This window comes from Cetorhinus maximus, chromosome 5, assembly GCF_964194155.1.
Source record: "Cetorhinus maximus chromosome 5, sCetMax3.hap1.1, whole genome shotgun sequence".
In the NCBI taxonomy this organism is placed as follows: domain Eukaryota; kingdom Metazoa; phylum Chordata; class Chondrichthyes; order Lamniformes; family Cetorhinidae; genus Cetorhinus; species Cetorhinus maximus.
The window spans coordinates 83435530-83461109 of record NC_135883.1 but is presented as its reverse complement, the minus strand read 5'-3'; the positions used below and the strand labels follow the sequence as shown (position 1 = coordinate 83461109).

Genomic DNA, 25580 nt, shown 5'->3' with positions numbered 1-25580 from the left:
ATTGGTTTTAAGTTTCCAAAATTCCTTAGATTCTAGGAAGTTCCCAACAGACTGGAAAATAGTGACTGTGACTCTTCTATTCAAGAAATAGAGCAGACAGAAAATAGGAAACTACAGGCCAGTTAGCCTAACGTCAGCCATCGGGAAAAAGCTGGAATATATTATTAAGGACGTCATAGCAGGGCACTTAAAAAACTTTAATTTTTTTTGTCCATTCACAGAATGTTGGCTTCGCTGGCTGGGCCAGCATTTATTGCCCATCCCTAATTGCCCTTGAGAAGGCAGAGGTGAGCTGCCTTCTTGCTTTCAGTTCACTCTATATGACATCAAGAAAGGGCTGAATGCACTGGATAGTGCAAAGGCTATGGGCCCTGACAATATTCTGGCAATAGTACTGAAGACTTGTGTTCCAGAACTTGCCGCACCCCTCACCAAGCTGTTGAACCGTTGCAGTCCATGTGGTGTAGGTGCACCCAGAGTGCTGTTAGGAAGGGAGTTCCAGGATTTTGACCCAGTGACAGTGAAGGAATTGCAATATATTCCCAAGTCAGGATGGTAAGTGACTTGGAGGGGAACTTCCAGGTTGCGGCGTTCCTATCTATCTGCTGCCCTTGTCCTTCTAGATGGTAGTGGTTGTGGGTTTGGAAGGTGCTGTCTAAGGAGCCTTGGTGAACTCTGCAGGGCATCTTGTAGTTGGTACACACTGCTGCTACTGTGTGTTGGTGGTGGAGGGAATGAATGTTTATTGATGTCACTCACCATCCTGACTTGGCAATATATCGCCGTTCCTTCACTGTCGCTGGGTCAAAATGCTGGAACTCCCTTCCTAATAGCACTGTGGGTGTACCTACACCACATGGACTGCAGCAGTTCAACAGTTTGCCTAGTGGTGCGGCAAGTCCTGGAGCGCAAGTCTTCAGTAATATTGCCAGAATATTGTCAGGGCCCATAGCCTTTGCGCTATCCAGTGCCTTCAGCCATTTCTTGATATCACATGAAGTGAACAGAATTGGCTGAAGTCTGGCATCTGTGATGCTGGGGACCACCGGAGGAGGCCGAGATGAATCATCCACTCAGCACTTCTGGCTGAAGATTGTAGCAAATGCTTCAGCTTTGCCTTTTGCACTGAAGTGCTGGGCTCCCCCATCATTGAGGATGGGGATATTTGTGGAGCCTCCTCCTCCAGTGAGTTGTTTAATTGCCCACCACCAAAGAAAGCTGCTGTTTGTTGTCATTGTTGTACAATAAACGTTGTTATTTTATATAATATTAGTATGTGATTAATAGGTTTGCAGATGTCTGAGTTTATTTTGTCACTTTTTAAAAAAAGGCATCAAGTAAGTTTCTATCGATTCTAATGAGACTTCCCTATTGTAAATGATGAGGGAATCATTGAACGACTGGCTGGAACTCATAAATCTCATTAGCACGTACAAATCTGCTAATATGAAAATTTGTTTAGGGTTAAGATTAAATGGTTTGTAATTTTTAGAAGAGATGGAGCAAACCTAAATGTACATGATGATGGGAGTTCATAATCCAGTTTATTCTCATTTAGAAAAGTTTATGTTAGAAACCAGGAAAGATGTTTCTAAGAGAAGCATGAAATAGAGACTAGGAAAAGTTCCAATCAAAGGATAAATTTGTGAAGTGTTAAGAAATAAAGAAGTAAAGCTAATGAACAAAAATGTAAAGTAAGATTACTATAATGTTAATAATATTAGGTAACACATAAGGATCATAAAAAATACCATATAATGAATGGGATGAGGTAAATAATGGGTACATAGCTAAAGACTGAAAACCAGTGTAAATTTCATATTGATGACTTGCAATTTTTAGAAGTGATTAGAGATTAGTAGCATTGTTTATGACGATCTAGCATTAAACAAATAGATTATTTAACTTAAAATGAAAATAAAAATAAGTCTATTGATGGTAAACCTGAGATCAAGATAAATAGTTAATATAGTGAACACAAACAGATGCACCTTAAGGAAAGGTTGCTTGGGTCAAACTACAATGATGACATGCAGAGCATTTTGGAAGATATTATAACCATATTATGGGTATGGTGGTATACTCAGGACTAAGGTTAAAAAAGAAAATCTGATATTTCAATACCCTACAATTTAATTGTTTATTAAACATTTTAAAATATTTCTGAAAGTTAATCCAGTTTTACAAAGATAGTTTATTGCAACACATCAGTTAAACACTACTGTCCAGACAGTGCAATATTAATTGTAAAATACAAAAATACCACCCTGATTAATAAGATTCCAAAGCAAAGAAGCAAAATATATGGGAGGTAGTTACATAAATGCAGAAACTGATTTGTAATTATTATTACAATGTAGCTCAAAACCACAGAATCTTTACAGTGCAGAAGGAGGCCATTCAGCCCATCAAGTCTGCACTGGCTCACTGAAATACATTCTACCTAATCCCACTCTCCTGCCTTATCCCTGTAACCTTGCACATTCTTCCTTTTCAGATAGTAATCCAGCCTGTCTCCACCACCCTTTCAGGAAGCTCGTTCCAGATTCCAACCACCCTCTAGGTAAAAAGTGTTTTCCTCCTATCGCTTTTACTCCTTTTGCCCATTATTTTGAACCTGTGCCCTCTAGTTCTTGATGTACTCTTGAGTGGGGACAGCTTCTCACTATTTAACCTGTTCATACCCCTCAGAATATTGAATACCTCTATCAAGTCTCCTCTCAGCCTTCTTTTCTCCAATTAAAACAGACCCAACCTCTCCAATCTATCCTCATAGCTACGGTTGTTTATCCCTAGAATCATTCTTGTGAATCTCCCCTGTACTCTCTCCAATGCCTTCACATCCTTCCTCAAGTATGGCACTCAGAATTGAACTCAGTAATCCAGAAGAGGCCTAACTAGCGAGTTATACAAGTTTAACATGACCTCCTAACTCTTGTACTCAATGTTCCTATTATTAAAACCTAGGATACCATTTGCTTTATTAACTGCTCTCTCAACATGCCCTGCCACCTTCAATGACTTATGTACACATACACCGAGGTCCCTTTGTTCCTGCACCTCCTTTAGAGTTTCTCCCTTTATTATATACTATGTCTCTACATTCTTCCCACCAAAATGAATCACCCCACACTTCCCTGCATTGAACTTCATCTGCCATTTGTCTTCCCAATCCACCAACATGTCTAAGTCATTTTGAAGTTTAAGACTATCCTCATCACATTTGACAATGCTTCCAATCTTCGTATCATCTGCAAATTTTGAAATCAGCACAGTCTGCAGTCTAAGTCATTAATATATCAAGAAGAGCAAGGGTCCCAATACTGACCCCTGGAGAACTCCACTACAAACCTTCCTCCAATCTGAAAAACAACCGTTTATCACTCCACAGTGTTTCCTCTCACTCAGCCAATTTCCTATTCAAGTGCCTACTTTCCCTTTTATTCCATGATCTAGAATTTTGCTCACAAGCCTATTGTGTGGCGTTGTATCAAATGCCTTTTGAAAGTCCATATACACCACATCAACAGTGTTTCCCTTAACATCCTTCTCTGTTACCTCCTCAAAAAACTCCAACAAGTTAGTTAAACATGATTTTCCCTTAATGTATCCTGCATCTGTCAAAGTGACTATTGAGTTTGTCCCAAGGTATAGTTTCCAGAGTTTCCCTACCACTGAAGTCAAACTGACTAGTCTGTCATTGCCAATATTAACCTTGCACCCCTTTTTGAACAAAGGTGTAACATTCACAATTCTCCAGTCCTCCGGCACCACCCATATGTATAAGGAAGACTGGAAGATTATCACCAGTGCCTCAGTGAAATTTCCACTCCCACCTCCCTCAGCTTCCTTGGATGCATCTCTTCTGGTCCTGTTACCTTATCAATTTTAAGTAAAATTAGCCTTTCTAATACCTCCTCTCTCACCTCAGCCTGGGTAGCATCCTCTTCCTTTGTAAAGACAAATGCAAAATACTCATTTAATTCATCCGCTACTTCTCCAGCCTCCACATGCAAGTCTCCTCTTTTATCCCTAATTGGCCCTATCCTTTCTTTTACTGCCCTTTCATTATTTACACGCTTATAGAAGATCTTGGGATTCATTTTTATGTTAGCTGCTAGTCTCTTTTCATGCTCCCTCCTTGCTTTTCTGATTAGTTTTTTCACTTCCCCTCTGGTCTTCCTATATTCAGCCTGATTCTCCATTGTATTTTCTACCTGACATCTGTCATACATGTACTTCTTCATTTTCATCTTCACCTCTATTTCTCTCATCATCCAGAATGCTCTGGATTTATTTGTCCTACCTTTCTCCTTCAAGAGAATATACCTTGACATTGCTTGCAATACTTTCTCTTTGAAGGTAGCCAATTGTTCAGCCACCGTCTTTTCTGCCAACATTTGATTCCAACTCACTTGGCATTCTCATCCCATCGAAGTTGGTTTTCCCCCAGTTGATTATCCCTGCTCTGGATTGTTCATTGTCCTTCTCCATGGCCAATCTAAACCTTATGTTACAATGGTCACTGTCCCCTAAATGCTCTCCCAATGTTATTTGATCCACTTGGGCCAACTCATTCCCCAGAACCTGGTCCAACAGTTACTGCCCTCTCATTGGACTGGAAAAATACTGCTGCAGAAAATTATCTTGAACGCACTCCAGGAATTCACGCCCTTCATGTTCCTTTGCACTATTCCTATCCTAGTCTATATTTGGATAATTGAAGTCGCCCATTATAATTGTTCTATAATTCTTGCACCTCTCTGTAATTTCTTTGCAACTGTATTTCTTTACGTCCCTTCTGCTAGTTGGTGGTCTATATACTACACCGATCAATGTTATTGCACCTTTTTCATTCCTTACCTTTAATCTCTAGCTCAATTGCAAAAATAAAACTAGTATTGATTTGTCTTCTTTCATAAACCAGAAAGAAACAATGAGTATGGGCAAAATAATTTAAACCATCCTTTGCCCAAACTCATACATCCACACCTAGGCAAATAACTCATTTTTATCTAAAATCTTTTAAAAAAATATTCATCTGAATTATTGTGCTTAGAGTGCTAACTGTTTCCACTGGTGGGTTAGTCTAGAACAAGGGGACATAGCCTTAAATTAGAACTTTACACAAAGAGTAGTGGAAACCTGAAACTCTCTGCTCCCAAAAGTAGTTGAGGCCTGGTTCATTGAGCAAGCATATTAAGGGTTATGGAACTAAGGCACATGGATGGAGTTAAGATACAGATCAGCTATGATCTGATTGAATGGTGGAACAGGTTCAAGGGGCTGAATGGCCTGCTCCTTTCCCTATGTTCCTAAGCTAAAGAGTTCACCACCGGGAATCTTACCTGATTGGTTGTGTATATGAACAGACTTAATATCTACATTATTCCATTGGAACAATTTTTTTTTTGTGGAATAGTGATAGTTATTTTGCCAACCTTTTGGATGTTAAGTTTTGGGACTGATGACATGGACTGTAAAAATGGAGTATGCAAATCAAGGTACCGCATAGATATTAAAATAAAAGCAAAAACTCAAATAGCTGGAAACCTGAAATGGAAAATGTTGGAAACTTTCAGCTGGTCAGGCAACCTCTCTGGAGAGAAAAAAAGCAGTCAACATTTGAGGTTCCGATGAAATTTTAACTCTTTATCTCTCTCCACAGATACTGGCTGGCCTGCTGAGAATTTCCATTATTTCCATTATTTTATACCACGTAAATATGTTAGGTTCCAACAAAATCTAACTAAATTGACAGTTACATTGTTGCTTTTAGGTGTTAAAAGTGTGTTCCCTGCACCCATAAATAGTTGGGGAGGAGTAATACCTCATACAAAAGCAAAATACCGCAGATGCTGGATATCTGAAATAAAAACAGAAAATGCAAGAACTATTCAGCAGACCTGACAGCATCTGTGAACAGAGAAACAGGCTTAACGATTCAGGTCCAATGACCTTTCCTCAGTAACAATAACATCCAGCCTGCATTTACTTTACGAGGACAACACTAAAATTCTTATTGCGTGCAAGGCTCTGGGTGTACCGATTCTCAAGCAGCTTTTATCTGCGTTCTGCGAGCTGTACAAAACTTATTATCCATTGTAAATTTTCGACAATTTAAGTGATCGCGAGCTGTGATACCGTCTTATTTAAGCTGTTTTGTACTGTTTTGCTGTTACTGCTATCAAGTTCTGATTTCATGAATCCCATTGAAGCCCTTTAACTGGCAGACATTCAGATTTAGGGAAAAAAACTACATGAAGAAAAGGCTTTATTTGAAAATATTTGAAAATTCAAAGGCGGTGGTGGGGAGGGAGGGGGGGTAATTTGCATTAAAGCACCACCCACAGTATATCCAATTTTAATAGGATCCGCAGTTTTTTGCTTTTATTTTAATAGGATTACCCCCGGCTTCCTTATTCCTGAATTATCAGCTGTTCCTTACATATGGATATCCCTGTTCAGTATTGCTATTTCATTAAAACAAAATCCTCTGCATGGGGTAAAACATCATTCCGCAAAATGGGACCTCTTCTCTTTACTGTGGCCTTAAGTGGGGTGTAGTGTTTTCTGAAATTGTTGCTCCCATCTATCGTAATGAAAGCTTGTGAATTGGAAGACCCGGGTGGAAACGAAATAGCTCGATTGGTCATATCGCACACAATGAATACGGGTTAAAACACTGACTTGAATGCAATTGGAATCGAACCAAAAGTCTATAAAATGAGCTCTGAAGGAGCTAGCTGTCTTCGGAAAATTGCTGTTCGCTCTGTTGGAAAAGTTAAATGAATCCGCACAGAAACGCCTTCTCGCAGAAGGGGCGAGGCCAGGCCATATTTACTGAGAAAAGACAAGCATATTAGACAGAACCTTATGCTGGCTTGTCGAGATTCTCTGCGCCCCCTCACGTCATATGATCTGCCCAGTGCTGTTCTCCTCAGTCATATCGCCCTCAAGAGTGCGAACGACATCAGCGCTGCAACTCGGAGAAATCTCAGCGTTCAACTGCTTACACCGCCATATACGCTTCACACCTCCACTCATTGAACGAAAGCGGGGCTGCAACTCTGTAAATAACCTGCAGATATCAAGCGGCTAGAAGCGATGACTTGCAGAGCTCCGATGATGTTTAGCACAACACCGTGAATCTGGCACGACCGGGAACCTCCAGCAGAAGGAAGAAAGTGGCCAGCAATCGCAGTAACACTGAAAAGAGTTTGGATTGTAATAAGCACTGTGGGGGGAAAGTCTGAAGATATTTTCTCTTGCCTTTTTCTTTATAAGTGTAAAGGGAAATGGCACCAAACCAAATCTGATATAAAAAAATTGAAAGGCCTATTTAGTTAAAAAAATTATGTTCTTTCAGTTAGACTGCTGATCTAAGAATTTTTCTGTGATTTAAGGATCTGGATGAACTGCAATCAGATAGCTAGAAAATTATTCCAGAAAGGCTTACCCAAGTTTTGAGAAAAAAATTTGGCATTTGTTCAGATCGTTGAGAAGTGGGTGGCTGTGAAGGTGTTAAATGTGACAGTTTTTGAGTGCAGTCGGCAGAGCAGATGTTGACGGGACCTGGTGTGGGGTTGTGCAAGGCGTTTCTTTTTAAAGAGGTGAGACCCCAGCACTCCGAGTTCTATGAGGAGGCTTCCAAAACACTTGGCTGTAAGATGTTACTCACAGCTCGGGCCAGTGATTCCGGGGCCCTACATCACATCTGTCGGCACGTTGTAGCACCATAGATCTGGAGAGGCTGCCTTCACTACTTTCTCCTTGCTACATTTGCGTCGATAGCTAAGAACTTGATTTTACGGCCAAGGATATCCCGGAGATTCCCCCAAGTGAGCTTCGAGTCACTGCAGTAGCTGCTCTTAGGAGACATCACCCGCAGGTTACTATGCAATTTCGACTGATTTCTGTGGTTCTAATTTTATTAAACTGTATGGAATACATGGGCAGCCAAAACGCCTCCAGAGGAAGGCGACACAGACGAAGTAAGTTTGATTATTTTTGACAATTACACCTGTTTAAATTTCCAAATACCGGTACATTTTTGCTTCTTTTTCTTGCCTTCTGTTTTCTCGATCCCCTTTCACATGTTGACATCTAAATTCAGAACACCGCCGTAGCAAAGCCATTTTTCTGGGTGGTTGGGGGCTGGGGAGGGGGGTGGTGCGAATGGGCTTCAGTTAACTTTTCTGTCAATGGGCACTTCAATCCGTTGATGGGAAGAGTTAAAGTAGTATTAACAAGATGCGGTGATCTACAAAATCAGCCTGCACTTAGTTTCCCGGTGCCGCTCTCTAATCTGCGATTCACTTGGTTGGTGGAAAATTAGAATTATGAGAAACTTTGGCACGGAGGAGGCACAGTCCACTTTCCCTGCTCATTCCAGACGGCGGCTATCCTTTTCCCAATGTCAGCTACAGGCCCGTTTCAACACTGGGAAGTCGGGGTCGATGTGAAAACAGGGTCAGTATCCCTTAATTGTTGCTTTTAATAATTTAGATTAAAAATATATTGCGCGAAGGATGGCAGAAATTCAAACACTGAAGGGGGCGGTGTGCTGTGTCCTCGTTTGTGAGAAGTGTTTTATTAAATAAAGATAACAGGATATAATGAATCCCCCCTCTGCGAGAGTTTGCTACTGCGTGCCCCCCTTTTAATACCTGTGGAGGGGAAATGTTCCCGGTTGATAGGACAATACACATTTAGCAGCAGCGTTCAGCATCCATTCTCGCCCGTGTGTTTCGCAAAACTTGTAGGTCAAGGGTACGGGTAATCAGGTCACCGAAGCGGGGTCAATAAGTGCATATTGCTCCATCGGATAGAGCTGTGCGGCTGAGAGCGCTTTTGTACTTGACACTTTGCTTATCGCCATGAGATCGCGGAGTTAATGTGCTTCTTCTGTTTGAATGCAGAAATATTTCAGTACTTCGCTTCTTTGGTCAACTACATGTAACCTGAAACTCACTGACAGCCACTCCTCGCAGCTCCTGCTCCTTAGCGCTGTGTCGGAACTGAAATAGACTATCTCATGTGCATTGCTATAAAGTTAAGACATTAGGAAGTGCTCGGCATGTTTATTTTCTTCAGGTAAAGTAACCATCACACATGACTTTTAATGTCAGGATTTCATTCCCGCAACATACTGATTAAACACAAGACACAGTGTGTTGTGGAGAGTCCGAAAGCAAAAGGTAGTAAACGAACAGATTTTGGAGATGGTTATTGAATTTCCAGAAAGTTTTTTTTTAAAAGCTTCTAAAATAGCAACTCTAAATAAAGGGTGTGTAGTTTTTTTTTACGGGTCCTTGATTTCTGCGGATGTCCATAAACCGCCCAATGTGTGATACTCAGTGAGGATCTTCTTAAACTGCAAGAATTCAGCTCGTCAAAACCTGTTTGAAAACTCTCTTATTCATAAGCACTTGTGATCATCCGTGCCCATGTCCCCCCCAACCCCACCCCCACCCACTCACTTCGGAAAAGAAAACCTGAGCGACCTCCTCATGTTAGTCTGACGAAAGGAAAGACAATTGTAAAACAAGCGGGAGCTCCAAAGATGCGGCTACCTCATGGCTTCCACCCCTCCCCCATACCCCTACAAAAAGGTAATCCGCCTGCTATATCCTCTGGGGTTGAATTCCATGTGACGATACCGTTTTTCTTTACAAATCTGTGCTTTGAAAATCAAAGAAACAGTAACTTGTATCGCAAAGGAAGGGGCATCATAGCGGCAAAGCAGCCCAGCCCAGGTGAAGCTCTCGGTTCTGAGAGTCAGGAACTCTCCCAAAGCGCTGAGTGGAATCGTTGCTTCCAAGACCGTGCGGACACCTTGCGTTTAAGAGGTGACCCCTTGTCACCTGGAGTTCTGTTACCGAGAAACCAAAACCCACCGCGGAGAGGAGAGCTAGGTACAGCGAACTTCGATGACACAATTCCAACCTTGGGCTTTAAAAGCGCAGGCAGCCGGAGGAAAGAAAGTCACTCTCCACTTTCCAAGTCTGGGGACAGAGTTCGCGCGAAAGTGGGAAACGGTAAAGTGAATTTTGATTTGAACGGACGGGGTTGTTGAAGGAAAGTGACAGCGCCCCACAGGGCGGCAGCTCTGAGATAGGAAAACGTTCACTGAGCAGACGGAGATCAGAGAGTTAGAAAGGATGAGACTGGACTCACAGCCAACAAAACTTAAACCTTAAGATAAAAAGCAAAAGTAAAAGCAAAAAACTGCGGATGCTGGAAATCCCAAACAAAAACAAAAATACCTGGAAAAACTCAGCGGGTCTGACAGCATCTGCGGAGAGGAACACAGTTAACGTTTCGAGTCCGTATGACTCTTCAACAAAACTTAAACCTTTCTCCGGTTACTACAGATAATAGCGAATAGCTTCCGCACCTCTGGGAACTTTTTCAGCTTTTCTTTCATAGATTTTTTTTCACATTTTGCGAAAGCCCAAATGACACTTTTAGTTGGAACCATTGACCTGAAAGGGGAAGATTTTGTATTTTGTTTCCTTTAGCCGCCTTTGGAATGTCATGCAAGTGAAACACTTATTGTGCAATCATTGTCTCAACCGTATCTGCAACGGGTGGTGTGGGGCCAGTCTCTCGTGTCCCATTTAACATTCATTACTGAGTTAGAGGTCCTTCCCGCCCACATGTTCTCCGATACTACCGCTTATAGTGAGGAGTCTCAGGGGAAATTCCGAGGGAGCAGCCTCTCCTGTTACTGCGTGCCAGCCCCGCAGATCAGTTGTGCTAAAAACACCGCTCGAAGACCTCCCCCTTTTGATCCAAGTTGAATCGCTTTTTTTTCATATATGAGCCTTCCAAACGAACACCTACTGCGACATCTTGTGTTGTAAAATATTATTTCTAAATGTATTTCCGTGCATGACCGCTGAAAGTGCAGCCTTTTGTCTGGTGCATGTACTACTTTAACAATATTAGTTTAGCCACAACTTTACAAAATAACCAGTTGATGCCCAAACGTGTAAATGTTGTTAAAGTCAGTGTGACAACGACCGCGTTGTGGTTAAACCACTCTCTCATTCCTCAATATTAGCATAATCTCATCTCGCAGAACATTGCGATTCTAGAGAAGGCAAAATACTGCAGATGTTAGAGAATGTCTGTTTCTAGCACAGCTAATATCGATCGTGTTAAGTGTTTAGCTGCAACGCCAACATTTTGAATTCATTTTAGTCATTGACTAATCTCATCCTGCTGCCAACACAGCATGAAGCGTAGACAGATCACTTAAGAAATATGATACAAATTCATGATTAAAATAAAAGATTTGGGAGTCAGATGTTGGATTCAATCCGATTCATCCATCCCTATTTATAGTTCGCTTGTTTCCTCGTCGTTAGTTTGGCTAGTTTTAGACGCGGCTGTGTAGGACGAGGGAGCGTCGCTTGTAAAACTAGTCAACGTCAAGCTAGTTTTCAAAGCCCGATTCCTTTATCTGTTCAGGTCAATAATAACACAGAAGAAAGAGCGCGCAACCCGTTTTAAATGAGGGTTATTTTCTAGACCAAATGAAAACAGGATTTGAAAAGCGATGGATAATTTTACTGCAGTCAGCTCCAGGCATCTTGTCCCTTTGATGTACCCGCAGCCGGAGAGGGCGGGCGGGGACTATCCCCATCACAAACCGTGCTCCCAAATCTCTACATCTAGTCATATGTGTGTTTACTGGCGGGAGATCGCTCAGCAGACACAGATCTGCGCTTAGAATATGTTTCCACTGAAGACTCAGCGGCGTTTGCAGGTTTCTTTGAGAAAACGATTCATTTTGAAATTAATCCCAAAAATCCCCGTTGAACTGGCCGGGGCTGTTACTGCTGCTTTGATGTTAACGTGACTATTTAATGACTCTAGCCGAATTGAATTGAAGTACCCCCAGTCCTTGGCAATAAAAGAAATAATGAGTTTGATAGTTAGATTTAGGCAGAAGATTTGGTCAATGTGAATGTAATGAACGCGCCGGCGTTTGAATGTTGGCACTTGGCAGAAAGAGATTAGCCTGTGGGTTTAAAAAAAATCCCAAATGACTGAAAATCTCGATGAGAGGAAATCGTCTCCAATCCTTCTGGATTTACCTGACACCGAGATGATGAGAAGAGGCATTAACATCACAACTGAGATTCAACTGTCTTCAAAGCGCTGGAAACCGAGCTGAGTTACAGTGGGATCCTATTCCATGAAGGCTTGTTGCAGAAGTAAAATCAAGAACTGGGTAAAAACCGGAGATGTGTCTACACCGCCAGATTAGTATATAGGAAGTTTATGCGATATGTGGATGGCCTAATTGGAAATGTTGAGGGAGTGAAACATGCCTTTCAACCTAAAAGTGAGGAACGAAACCAGACAGAAAAACCTTTTAGTTCAATTTTGAGCACTTGAAACTAGAACATTTGCCAGGATATGTGACACAGTATGCGAGATAAATAAGTAAAAATGACTCGTGTGGAAAGGCGGGCGTTGTTTCAGTGAGTACTCTGGGGGAGCGTGTGGGAGGCTCATCTGGGCATTTGAATGGTTCATATAATCGCGAATGCAAACTCAGGAAAGTAAAAAAAAACATGTACCTGCAGAGGATGCCGTGGTTTCTTTTCCTGCCCTAACCCATGCTCACGGTGACTCGAATGCTCTTTAGAGGCGCAGGCGGTCAGCCCAGTGTTCGCGAATCATTCCCAAGTTAAAGAATCCAGTTCTCGAGATTGGAACTTTGTGCACTAGTTTCAATTGAGCGCCATTGGCAGAAGAGGGATGGAAATCTGTGCAAAAAAAAATAAACGGAATCGTTGTTACTTGATTCTGTACGGTTCAATCCCCAATTCTTCAGCAATAATCAGCCACAAACCTAACAAGAGCCTTGCTTGACATCAGGATCTAATGAATCTGTGGATTCATAAACAAGGCACATGCTGACAATGTCGACAAGCCGAGTCGCTGTCCCACGGGAGTACACTTCATTATTTACGCACATCTGGTTTAGTTATTTTAGAGAAGCATTAGAAATATATAAGAGAGTTTGACCTGTCATTTCAAAGCCCTGCTGCTTTTTATTTTACAATGCCAGCGCGCAATGAAAATATTTAATATCCCTAGCCTCCTTTAACAGTTCGAATGCTATTATCAAATTGTGGTACAATACAGATTGTTCTATGTGGATTGGGGGGAAAATGGTGATCCCATTCTCCCCTTCCTCCACAATTCCGCGTGAGAAATGTTAGCTTTTTCAAAATCCAGTTGTGGTATTTCTTGTTTGTACAGCGTCATGATCCGCTTATTGCTTCCACTGACATTCTGAACGATAAAAGTGATTCATAGCGTTCCTCTTTGAGCCCCCGGAATGGCCGGGTCCAAACACAACAACAGTTCCTATTACAAAAACAACATTGACTATTTTTTTACACAAACAGGACAGCCAGTGTCTGTCCTCTTCTGAGCGGCGAGTCTCGAGCCACATGGAGGGATGAAATATGAATACTTTTTTTTGCTCGATTCTCTTTATTAAATGGCTTTAACCTTCAGAGACCAATATCTGAATTTTGAGAGTGCGAGAGAGGCATGCAACTTTTATTTTCGTACTTGCAATTTCGCTGCGGTACAATTATTCTTGATAATACTAGATAAATATTTGTGTTCATTAATGACCCAATTATGGTTAGTGATTCTGGGCGCTTCAGGATCCACACTTGATAGGTTTAGGTTCGAGTTTTAGACTGAACCTTTAAAGAAAAACTACAACTCGTTTCACTAGCCCCACAGGGAACTGGGATATAGAGATCAGGCTCCCACAGATTGAAACTAACTGCACCAGTTCTGATCCCCTGTCTATTATATTGTTGCCGGGTTACTTGAGTCATTTTCATGCTTTTAATCTAGCTGAATTCCGGATATCTGCATATTTTCACTTTTAGCTTCAGAATTGCATTGCCTTCAATCGTGAATCGTTCTTGGATGGACCACAGCCGAAAAGTCCCATGTTCAGAGTTTTCACCAGTAAATTTGAATTTATTGACGGGTCAAAATTGAGGCCGCAAGGATGATGTTTAAAATGTCACTTTTGTTTACATTTGGTCCCGGTAATAAAAACATGTGATTTGTTTGGTTCTAACAGTACTGCTGCTTTTTAAACAGCTGGAACTCGGCGATATGTATTTAACGTGTCCACAAGAGACACGAAACCACAAATCGTTTGTCTGATACCGCGGCTCTGAAATTTACCGCATGAGACCTCCCGAACAATCGGCACTATTTAAATGCCTGCACAGGGATAATGCCGCATCTGCACAATAACACTTGCTGCGATGAGACAGCCCTCCCTCACATCAGTGAAAATGATGAATATGGCACGACCACATTCTGCTATTTATTGCAGGGCTATGTCAGGTGATGAGCACTGTCACCACATGTGTGTACCTGAATTTATATAGACCTGCAAAGCAGACTGCTATCTGGAGCATACGGGCTTATTTCGATTTGTCGAAAGTAAATTCTGACATTATGCATTATAAACTCCATCCAAAACACCTAATCGTAAAGACACACTCTTTCCTGCTCTTGGGACCTTTTTAAACCCCAAGAAGAAACGCTGAATGTAATTTAGTACATACCTTTCGTCATTATCAACTAAACCGACGTTTAATTGTCATTTTTCACGTCGGAAAAAAAGTGGCCTTTAGATACAATTGAATACAAAAGAGGCAGTGTAACTGAAGTCGGATCCAAAATTGATTCTGGAGCCCAGTGAAGCTAAGCAGCGTGAGACCTCTGCAGGAGGTCAATGCATATTGCTGGAGCTCTGCACTGGCGGAGGGGGGGTGGGGGCGTCTAACTCCAACGTGGTGTAAGTCAAAGTCCAAAAAGTGCTCAGGCAATTGGCTGAATACCTTCGTCAGTGGAAAGATTTGCACTCACGTAGTTCGATAGCTGGAGGCTTTCTAATGCTCCAGATCATAGGGTCGTAAGAAATAGGAGTAGGAGTAGTCCATTCGGCCTATCAAGCTGATCATGGCTGATCAGATAGAAGCCTTAACTTCACTTTCCTGCCTGTCCCCAGAACCCTTGACTCCCTTGTAAATCAAAAATGTGTCTAACTCAGTCTTGAATATATCCCATGACCCAGCCTTTCCTCTATGTGGAGGAAAATTCCAAATAAAAGAAAGCCAGAGAAGAAAATCTTCCTCTTCTCCATTTTAAATGGGAGACCACTTATGTTTAAACTGTGCTCCCTACTTTTAGATTCTCCCATGGGAAGAATCATCCTCTTAGCATCCACCCTGTCAAGTCTCCTCAGAACCTTATAAGATCACTTCTCATTCTTTAAAACTCCAATGAGTATAGGCCCAACCTGCTCAACCTTTCCTCATAAGACAACCCCTTCATGCCAGGAATCAGCCTGGTGAACCTTGTCTGAACTTCTTCCAATGCAGCTACACAGTACTCCAGGTATGGTTTCACCAATGCCCTGGACAATTGTAGCAAGATTTCTGAATCTTTATATTCCATTTTTTTCTTTATTCTTTCACGGGATTGGGTGTTGTTGGCAAGGGCAGCATTTGTTGCCAAACCCTAATTGCTCTTGAACTGACCTTGGGTCATGTCAGAGGGCTGGTAAGAGCCAACCACATTGCTGTGGATCTGGAGTCACATGTAGGCCAGATCAGGTAAGGGTGGAACATTTCCTTCCATGAAGGACATTAGTGAACCAGATGGTTTTTTTATGACGATCAATGATAGCTTCATGGTCCCCATCTCTGGGGCTAACTTTATATTCCAGATTTATTAACTGAATTCAAATTCCAGCCGGCTGTCATGGTGGGATTTGAATCCATGTCCCCTGAGAATTAGCCTGGGCCTCTGGATTACTCGTCCAGTGACATTACCATTATGCCACTGCCCCCACCCGCCATCCACCTCGCAATAAAGGACAACATTCCACATGTCTTCCTCGTTACCTGCTATACCTGCATGCGAACGTTTTGCGATTCATATACAACGAAACCCAAACCCTTCTGTACTGCAACATTCTGCATTCTCTCTCCTTTGAAGTAATGTCCTGTTTTTCTTGCTAAAGTGGATAACCTACATAGGACTTAGAAGCAGGAGTTGGCCAGTTGGCCCTTCGAGCTTGCTTTGCAATTCAGTAAAGTCATGGCTGATCTGGTTGTGGTCCCAACTCCACTTTCCTGCCTTTCCCAAATAACCCTTGACTGCCTTGTCTATCAGAAATCTATTTAACCCAACTGTGAATAAATTCAGTGACCCAGCCTCCACTGATTCCTGGGGAAGAGAATTCCACATACGAATGGCTCTCAGAGAAAAAAATTCTCCTCATCTCCATCGTAAAAGGGAGACCTCTTATTTTTAAACTGTGTCCCCTAGTTCTAGTCTCTCCCACAAGGGAAACATTCTCCTGGTATCCACCCTATCAAATCCCCTCAGGATCTTATATGTTTCAATAAGATCACCTCTCATTCTTCATAATCTCTTTAATGAAGTGATGGAGGGGCTGGACGAGGGTAGTGCAGTTGATGTTGTGCATATGTCTTTCAACAGCAGAGTTAAAACCCATGTGATTGAAGAGGCAGCATTGATACAAAATTGGCTCAGGGACAAAAAGCAGAGAGTATTGGTGAACAGTAAGATATGGGGGAGGTATACAGTAATATTCCCAAGGTTGCCAGTATTTGGACCACTGTGCTCTTGGGTGCACAGGGCATAATTTCAAAGTTTTCAGATGATACAAAACTTGGAAATACATTAAGCAATGAGGATATTAATGGACTTCAGGACTTAGCAGCCCAGTGTAATTTAATGTACAGAAGTATGAAATTATACATTTTTGTACAAAGATTGAGGAGATGAAAAATGAACAAAATGATAAAATTTTGAAGGAAGTGCAAGGACAGAGAGAAAAGGGTGTATGTAGATAAATCTTTGCAGGTGGCAGGACAAGTTGAGATGATTGTTAAAGGTACAGTGGGATCTTTGGTGTTACAACAGAGGAGCAGAGCACAAAGTCAATGAAGTTATTATTCTAATCCAGAAAGCCTGTCAGTGAAGGATGATATTGACGCCAATCTTTACTCAGTCTTGCATCTATTTATTGAGTGAAACAAGCATACATCTCCGAACTCAACCACCCCACATTAATTGGCTCTTTGTATGTACTCTAGCAAAACCACAATTAATGTCCTCCACCTGCATATAATTAAATGCAATTGATATATTAACAGTTATGCTAAACTGTTATCAAAAAAAGAGGGAGAGAGATAAACATGGCAAATACAAGCCAATTATCCTGTAAATCCTGTTTGACTAACTTCTTCAAGCTCTTTAATGGGGGAGCAGGGCGGTGGGGACGGTGGGGGTGGTAGTGGCTGAACGAAGGTAGTGCAAAAAGTTCAAAAACAGGTGTAAAGCCGAACCACTGCAGGTCAGTCAGTCTAACCTCAATTATGGGGAGGTTTCTGGAACACTAGAAAATAAATAATTCCAAACAAAATTAATTGTGAATTGGTCAAACGTGGGCTACCTAAGGAAAGCTAGCATGAAGTTAAGGGCAAGCTGCGTTTAACTAACTTGGAGTTTTTTGATGAAGTAACAGAGAGCTGACGAGCGTAATGTTGTTGGTGTGGTGTACATGAACTTCCAAAAGGCATTTAATAAAGTGACACACAACAGACTTGTAAGCAATGTTATAACTCATGCAATAAAGGAGCAGTAATGACATGGATAGAAAATTGGCTGAGTGACAGGAAACAGAAACAAAAATGGATGTTTTTCAGACTGGAGGAAGGTTTGTAATGGAGTTCACCGGGGGCTGATGTTGGGACCCTTGCATTTCCTGAAATATATTAATGACCTAGGCCTTGGTGTACAGGGCACAATTTCAAAATTTCCAGATGATACGAAACTTGGAAGCATTGTGAACAGGGAATAGGATAGTGTAGAACTTCAAAAGGATTGGACAGGTTGGTGGAATAGACAGACAAGTGGCAGGTGAAATTTAATGCAGAGGAGCGCAACGTGTTTCATTTTGGTAGGAAGAACACAGAGTGACAATATAAAATAAAGGGTAAAAATCTAAAGGGGGTACAGAAGCAGAAGTACCTGGGTCTATAAGACCATAAGTCATTAAAGGCGGTAGGGCAGGATGAGAGTGATTAATAAAGCATACAGTATCTTAGGTTTTATTAATAAGGGCACAAAGTACAAAAGCAAGGCTGTTATGTTAAACTTGTATACATCACTGGTTTGGCCTGAAATGGAGCATTACACCCATTTCTGGGCATCATACTTTAGGAAAGATGTGAAAGCATTGGAGGGAATGCAGAAAAGATTCAGGAAAGTGGTTTTAAAGCTGAGGCAAATCAATTATGTAGATATATTGGAGAAATTGGAACTGTTTCCCTGGAGAATATCAGATATCTGATGTATTTTTCAGATTAAAAAGCAACCTGGGGAGCAGAGCTTTGTGTGTGGTACAGAACTTTCTCCTGATAGGCATAGTCATACAATAGTACAGGCTCGATTTTCTTGCCAGTTTTATCACTTCCACAGGCCTCTGAGCTTTCTGCACTGCTCTTCTGATTTCCATAAACCTTTTCACAATGGAACTTTATGCCCAGCCTTTCAAACATGATATGAAGTAAACTTTTTCTAATTTCCTTTCCACTCCCTTGCTAGTTACCTTGCCCTCATTCCTTGTTAACCATTACAACATAACTGAGATTGACATAGGGAGGCTAAGGGCTGGATTTTGCCACAGGCTTCGTGACCCCAATGTCAGGATCAAATGGGGTTCCTGAGCCTGCACTTGCTGACAGCGAGACCAGCGTTGCAATCTTCTGAGAGGCAGCCTCCTAAGTGGACACTTCCACACTTGCTGTTCTATGAAAGAGGGCGGGTTGGCGTTCGATGGTGCAGGCCCAGTCACAGGTCTGCCAGCTCTGGAACCTCGGCAGCCCCACCAGGAGAGATGGGCATTGCTAAAGCAGGTCAGCAACCTCAAAGGCTCCTCAACATGGAGGCAGCTTCACTGGGCTGCAGAGCAATGCAGCTATAAACAAAATCTAAGGTGGAAGGTCCGTCAGGATGGAGCGGATGAAGCCTCCAGCCCTGGTGACCCCTCCAGCCTGCCACAGGAAGGCCTCCTGCTTTCAACACACAGGGGAGGCCGTAAACTCTCTCCCCTATTTACCTGGCTCCCTTACTTCCAAGCTCACCAGCATGGGGCCGGGAGAATTCAGCCCTAAGTGTCAATGTACAAAAAAGCTGAAATTCAAACACGTGTGCTCTGATTTGTGGTGCATGCATTCAAGTGCTACAAGGATACTAAATATCCAATTGCTGTGATTTTCTAATTTTGTCCTTTTATTGTGGATTTCCATGCTTTATGTTGATATATTATATTGAATCTTTTGCTATTCAAGTTAAGAGTTGGCCGTATTATATTAGGAAGTTAATGTCCTGCTGACGCTGTCAGATAAACCACCAAACCAATGTGAAACTCATTTGATTATGTGTTTCTGAGGAGGAAGATTTATTTTGGTTTTAATTTCCATTTCACCTTTGAGACATCACTGTATTTTTCTTTCAATTCAAAATAAAACACTGGATTACTATCTTGAAATTATTTATTTAAAATAAAAGTCTGTAAAACACTAAAAACTACAAAATACAATATTTCAGCATCTTTAATAAATTAAATCAGTTTTATTACCATATAAAAGAGGTATAACGTCTTAATATGCATGTACAGTCACAAACTGATCTGATATACTTAGATAGTTAAAAATAGTTGATGGTGTTGCCACAGGGATTTCCATAAACCATTATGGCTGACACATATTTTCAAAATCTATACTAAAACTATTTTGCTTTTAGCTTTTTGATTTGGATCAGGATTGCCATAGTAAATATGTTGAAATTTAGAGGCCTAAATGGGGCAAAATTTCTCAAAGCAGAGAAAGAATCTTCTCCAAGACATAAATACTTAATATTTAATAAGTGGCTTAAAGACAACATCAGTAGTGAACTAGTCATCATTACTATATTGATTTGGACAACTTCAATCTTTTCTGTGATGTCTAAGCTTCCATTACCTCGCCAAGACCAAAATCGCCTACTTCCACCTCTGTAATATTGCCTATCTCTGCCCTGCTTCAGCTCCTCTGCTGCTGAATCCCTCAGCCATGCTGTTGTTACCCTTAGACTGGACTGTTCCAATACTCACCTGACCAGCCTTCCACCTTGCACCTTGCACTCTCCATAAGCTTGACATCATCAAAAAAATCTGCTGCCCACATTCTAACTCACACAAAGTCTTGCTCACCCATCACATCTGTGTTCACTGACCTACATTAGCTCTAAGTTCAGCAAAGCCTTGATTTTAAAATTCTTATTTTCTAATTACTCCATAGCCTCACTCCTCTATATCTCTGTAATCTCCTCCCACAACCCTCTGAGATCACTGCACTCCTCCAATTCTGGTCACTTGCACATCCCCAATTTTCATTGTTCCATTTTTTGGTGGTTGTAATGTTTACTGGTTCCCATAAGATCTCCACCATCACACTCTAGACTCAAAATGCTAAAGCTTCATCGTGTATATTTCTTGCATCTCTCCACGTAGCTGATAGACTGATGAATAGATGCATTGTTACTTGGCACATGACTACAGTGCAGCAGAAAAATGTGGCACCCCAGATGTACATTCTCATAACAATTAGTTCCTATTTCTTGACATATTATAACAATGATGGTGCTAAGCTCTAGTAATCCTTTCCTCCTCTCTAATTTCCCTCTCCTCCTTCAGGATGCCCTGTAAAACTTACTTTCTGACCAAACTTTTGATTACCTGTCCTAATAGCTTATGCAGCTGGGTGCCAATCTTTGTTTGATAATGCCCTTTTGAGGCACCTTGGTACATTTTACTACATTAAAGGTGCTATGTAAATGCAAGTTGTCGTTGCTGTTGATGTTATTCATTGGACGCTTGGAAATGATGATTTGATGCAAAAGTGAGATTGAACATATGTCTACACACTGGAAGGAAAAACTGGCAACACTAGTACTTAATAAAGAATGTTGAAATTGCAAAGGATAAAGTTTTGGAACATAACTGGAAATCTTAGGCTTAGTGGTAAACATGGCCAACCAATGCAGAGTAGTAAGCAACAACACCAACAGAGTGTTGAATTTGTAGCCAATTCAGTAAAATTCAATCCATGATCATATTGTACAGAGCTTAGGTCAGATTGTACTTTGTGAACCAGAGCTAAGTGATCCCACCACCAATGGAACAGATTAAAGCACTGCTACCCTGCCACATCCAGTTGTGAATGGTAGTGGACGGTTAGGCAACTAACAAGAGGAGGAGGCTCCATGAACATCCTTATTCTTAATGATGGTGGAGTCCAGCACATGAATGCAAAAGACAAAGCTGAAGTGCTTGCAACCATCCCCAGCCAGAAGTGCTAACTTGGATGCTCTATCTCAGCCAGCTCCTGAGATCTCCACCATCATAGATGCCAGTTTTCAGCCAATTCAATTCACTCCATGTAATGTCATGAATTGGCTGAACGCATTGGGTACAGCAAAGGCTGTGGACTCCAACAACATCTGAGTTGTAGTACTAAAGACACGATGTGCTCCAGAACTAGCCATACCTTGAGCCAAGTGGTTCCACCACAGCTACAACACTGGCATCAATCTAACAAAGTGGAAAATTGCCCGGGTATGTCCTGTTCACAAAAGGCCGATCTGGTCAAATACTGCCCCATCAGTCTACTCTCAGCCTTTAGCAAAGTAAATGAAATTGTCATCAACTGCTAACAAGTGGCACTTACCAATATCCTGCTCACAGATGCTCAGTATGGGTTTTGCCAGGATCACCTTGCTCCAAGCATGAACAAAAAAGCTGATCTCCAGAGGTGTGAGTGACTGCCCATAACATCAAGGCAGCATTTAGCCAATTGTGGCATTAAGGAGGCCCCAGTAAAATTGAAGTCAATGGGAATTGAGGATTAGGGAGTGGAGGGAGTGGGGGTGGGTGGGTGGTGGTGTGTAGAAGCAGGGGGTGAAACTCTCCAAAGTCTGGAGTCAAAGCTGGAACAGAGAAAGATGGTCGATGTTGTTGGAGGCCAATCTTCTCAGCCTCTGGGCATTACTGCAGGAGTTGATCAGGGCCATGTCCTAGGCCCAATCATCTTCAGCTGATTCATCAACAATCTTCCCTCCATCATAAAGTCAGAAGTGGGAATGTCTGCTGATGATTGCACAATGTCCAGTTCCAATTGCAACTCCCCAGATAATGTAGCAGCCTGTATCCACATGCACCAAAACCTGGCTAAAATTTAGGTTTGGAGTGATAAGTGACAACTGACACATAAGTGCCACACAATGACCATCTCCAACAAGAGAGTAACTAACCACCTCCCTTTGACGTCAACGGCATTACTATCACTTAATCCTCCACTATCAACATCCTGGGTGTCACCGTGAACCAGAACTGAGCATGCCTTGTGGCTACAAGAGCAATCAAGAGGATGGAAATTCTGCATTAAGTAACTCACCTCCTAACTCCCCAAAGTTTTTCCACCATCTACAAGGCACAGGTCAGGAGTGTGATGGAATACTCTCCACTTGGCTGGATGAGTGCAGATCCAACAACACTCAAGAAGTTTGACACTATCCAGGATAAAGCAGCTCCCTTGGTTGGTGCCCCATCCACCTTCTTAAACATCCTCTCTTTTCGCCAACAGCATCTTGACTGCAGGGTGTTTCACCTGTAAGATGCACGGCAGCAGTTCACCAAGCTTTCTTCAACAGAACCTTCCAAACTGCAACCTCTACCACCTAGCAGAACAAGGGCAGCAGACGCATTAGAACATCACCACCTGGAAGTTCCCTCCAAGTCACACATCATCCTGAATTGGAAATATATGGCCATTCTTTCATTATTGCTGGGTCAAAATCCTGGAATTCACTTGCTAACAGCACCTGCAAAAAATGGACTGCAGCAGTTCAATAGGGTGGCTTACCACCACCTTCTCAAGGGCAATTAGAGATGGACAGTAAATATTGACCTTGCCAAGCGCTGCCCAAATCTCATGAATGAATTTTTTTTAAAACTGTTTTTCACTTCTGGTCACAAAGGCAATGGAAGATTTTCAAGTACTGGAAGCAGTGTAGAAAAGAGCCATGAGGCTGATATCCAATATTAGAAGTTTGAGTTATGAGGAAAAACTAGGGTAATTTGGGCTTTTCAGCATGCAAAGGTTACATCAGGAGGGTGACCATATAGTGGTATACAAGATCGTTGTGGGTATGTTAGAGCAATGGGTGAGAAGAAGACCCCGAGCAGGCAGACAGCAGCACGTAGAGACGTGGGCAAGAGGGAGACCCTGAGAAAGGCAGTCAGCCCAGTCCAGTCTTTGTCTCCAGAGTGGACCAACCACGTTCTGAGAAAAATATAGTGTGATGTCACAGGAAAACAGGTAGTTGATTGGTTCTGAGTTCTTGCAACCTGTATGAACGAAACAGGGACTTAACTGCGAGGTAGAGAGGCGGCGGACCTGCATGAAACCGGTCCGCAGCAGGAGGATATAAATCAGGGCTGAGGCTCAAGCCCTGCACTTACCTGGGGGATGGAGAGGCACACCAGTCAGCTGCTTGGATCAACACATGCTGAGTTTGAAGGAAGAGTGAAAAAATGCAGTGACATCACAGGAAAGTTGTAAGTTGATTGGTCGGTGAGTATCTACTCTAAATGTCTGTGTGCAAGTAGCTAGAATAATTCACTACCTTTAGGAAAGGTGTATAAATAGCTAGATTATAGAAAAGCATAAAAGTTTACGTAAACTTTAGGTACCTACCTTATAGGTACAGAAGAAGGAGCTGATTGGTGAGTAAGGGTGAGTAATTCTACTTTCTACTTTCTCATCTCCAGTTTATAGTGAATAGTCCAAAAGTAAGCTTAAGGTATGGCAGAGCAGCTTGTCTGTGTGGAATGTACACCCTATGGCATGTGGGGAGTTGTGGATGCTTCATGTGGCCTAGACAAACACATGTGCAGGAAGTATCATCAACTGCAGAAACTTGAGCTCCTGGTTTCAGAACTCAAGCGATGGCTGGAGTACTGCGATGCAGCTGCGAAGCTGAGAACTATGTGGATAGCAAATCTAAAGAGGTGGTCACATGGCAGATTAGGGCCATGCAGGTAGAGAGGATGTGGGTGACCACCAGACAGTCTAGGAGTACCAGGCAAGTAGTGCAGGAGTCCCCTGAGTCTATCTCGCTCAGTAGACAATTTTCCATTTTGGATATTGGTGAGGGGATGGTTCCTCAGAGGAGTGTAGCAAGAGCCAAGTTCGTGGCACCACAGGTGGCTCAGCTGCACAGGTGGGGAGGAGGAAGTGTGGAAGAGAAATAGTGGTCGGAGATTCGATGGTTAGGTGAACAGACAGGCGTTTCTGCAGCCATAAACGTGACTCCAGGATAGTGTGTTGCCTCCATGGTGCCAGGGCCAAGGATGTCACTGAGTAGCTGCAGGACATTCTTTTGGGGGAGGGCGAACAGCCAGAGGTCGTGGTTCACATTGGTACCAATGACATAGGCAGAAAGAGAGATGAGGTCCTGAAAGCAAATTTTAGGGAGCAAGGAAAGAGATTGAAAAGTAGGATTACTCCCAGTACCACGTGCTAGTGAGTATAAAAATAGGAAGATTGAATGAATGAACATGTGGCTGGAGAAATGGTGTAGGAGGGAGAGCTTTAGATTTCTGGTACATTGGGACTGGTTCTGGGGCAGGTGGGGCCTGCACATGGAGGATGGTTACCCCTTAGCAGGAACAGGACTAATATCCTCACAGGGTGATTTGCCAGTGCCGCTGGGGAGGGTTTAAACTAGCTTGACAGGGTGATGGGAACCTGAGAGGGAATTTAGATAGGAGTAAAACATAGCTGGTAATGGCAAGTAGAAATGTAGTGAACAAAATTGGAAAGCAGCCGAAACCAATGCCAGCATCAAATAGAGTCAAAATATGAAATAATGGTAAAAAGACAGAATTAAAGGCACTCTATCTGAATGCATGCAGTATTCACAAAAAGGTGGATAAATTAATGGCACAAATAGAAGTAAACAGGTATGACCTAATTGCCATTACAGAGGTGTGGCTGCAGGGTGACCAAGGCTGGGAACTAAATATTCAAGGTTATTCAACATTTAGGAAGGACAGGCAAAAAAAGAAAAGGAGGTAGGGTAGCATTGATAATAAGGGATGAGATCAGCACATTAGTGAGAGAGTATCTTATATCAGAAAAACAAGATGTAGGGTGGGATTTTCTGGTCCTGCCCACTGCGAGAATCATCCCGGGCAGGGTGGAAAATTTGATGGGCCGTTGACTTCGGGCAGGAAGTTCCGGTTCTGTGGCGGGCGAGACTGAAAAATCCCAGCCATTGAATCAGTTTGGATAGAGCTAAGGAACAGCAAGGGGCAACAAAAATTGGTAGGAGATGTTTATAGGTCACTAAACAGTAGTGGTAATTTAGGGCAG

The 25580-nt window shown here is 42.2% G+C and overlaps 1 protein-coding gene across 1 annotated transcript in view; it reads left to right on the top strand.

The window, feature by feature from the left end:
- Positions 1–7153: 7153 nt before the first annotated feature.
- The window catches only part of rspo3 (R-spondin 3), a 114069-nt gene continuing 95642 nt past the window's right edge, over positions 7154–25580 (top strand). The window contains exon 1 of the mRNA XM_078542145.1: positions 7154–7994. Coding sequence (XP_078398271.1) covers positions 7898–7994 — 97 coding nt within the window. The 5' untranslated portion in view covers positions 7154–7897. The remainder of the gene's footprint in view (positions 7995–25580) is intronic.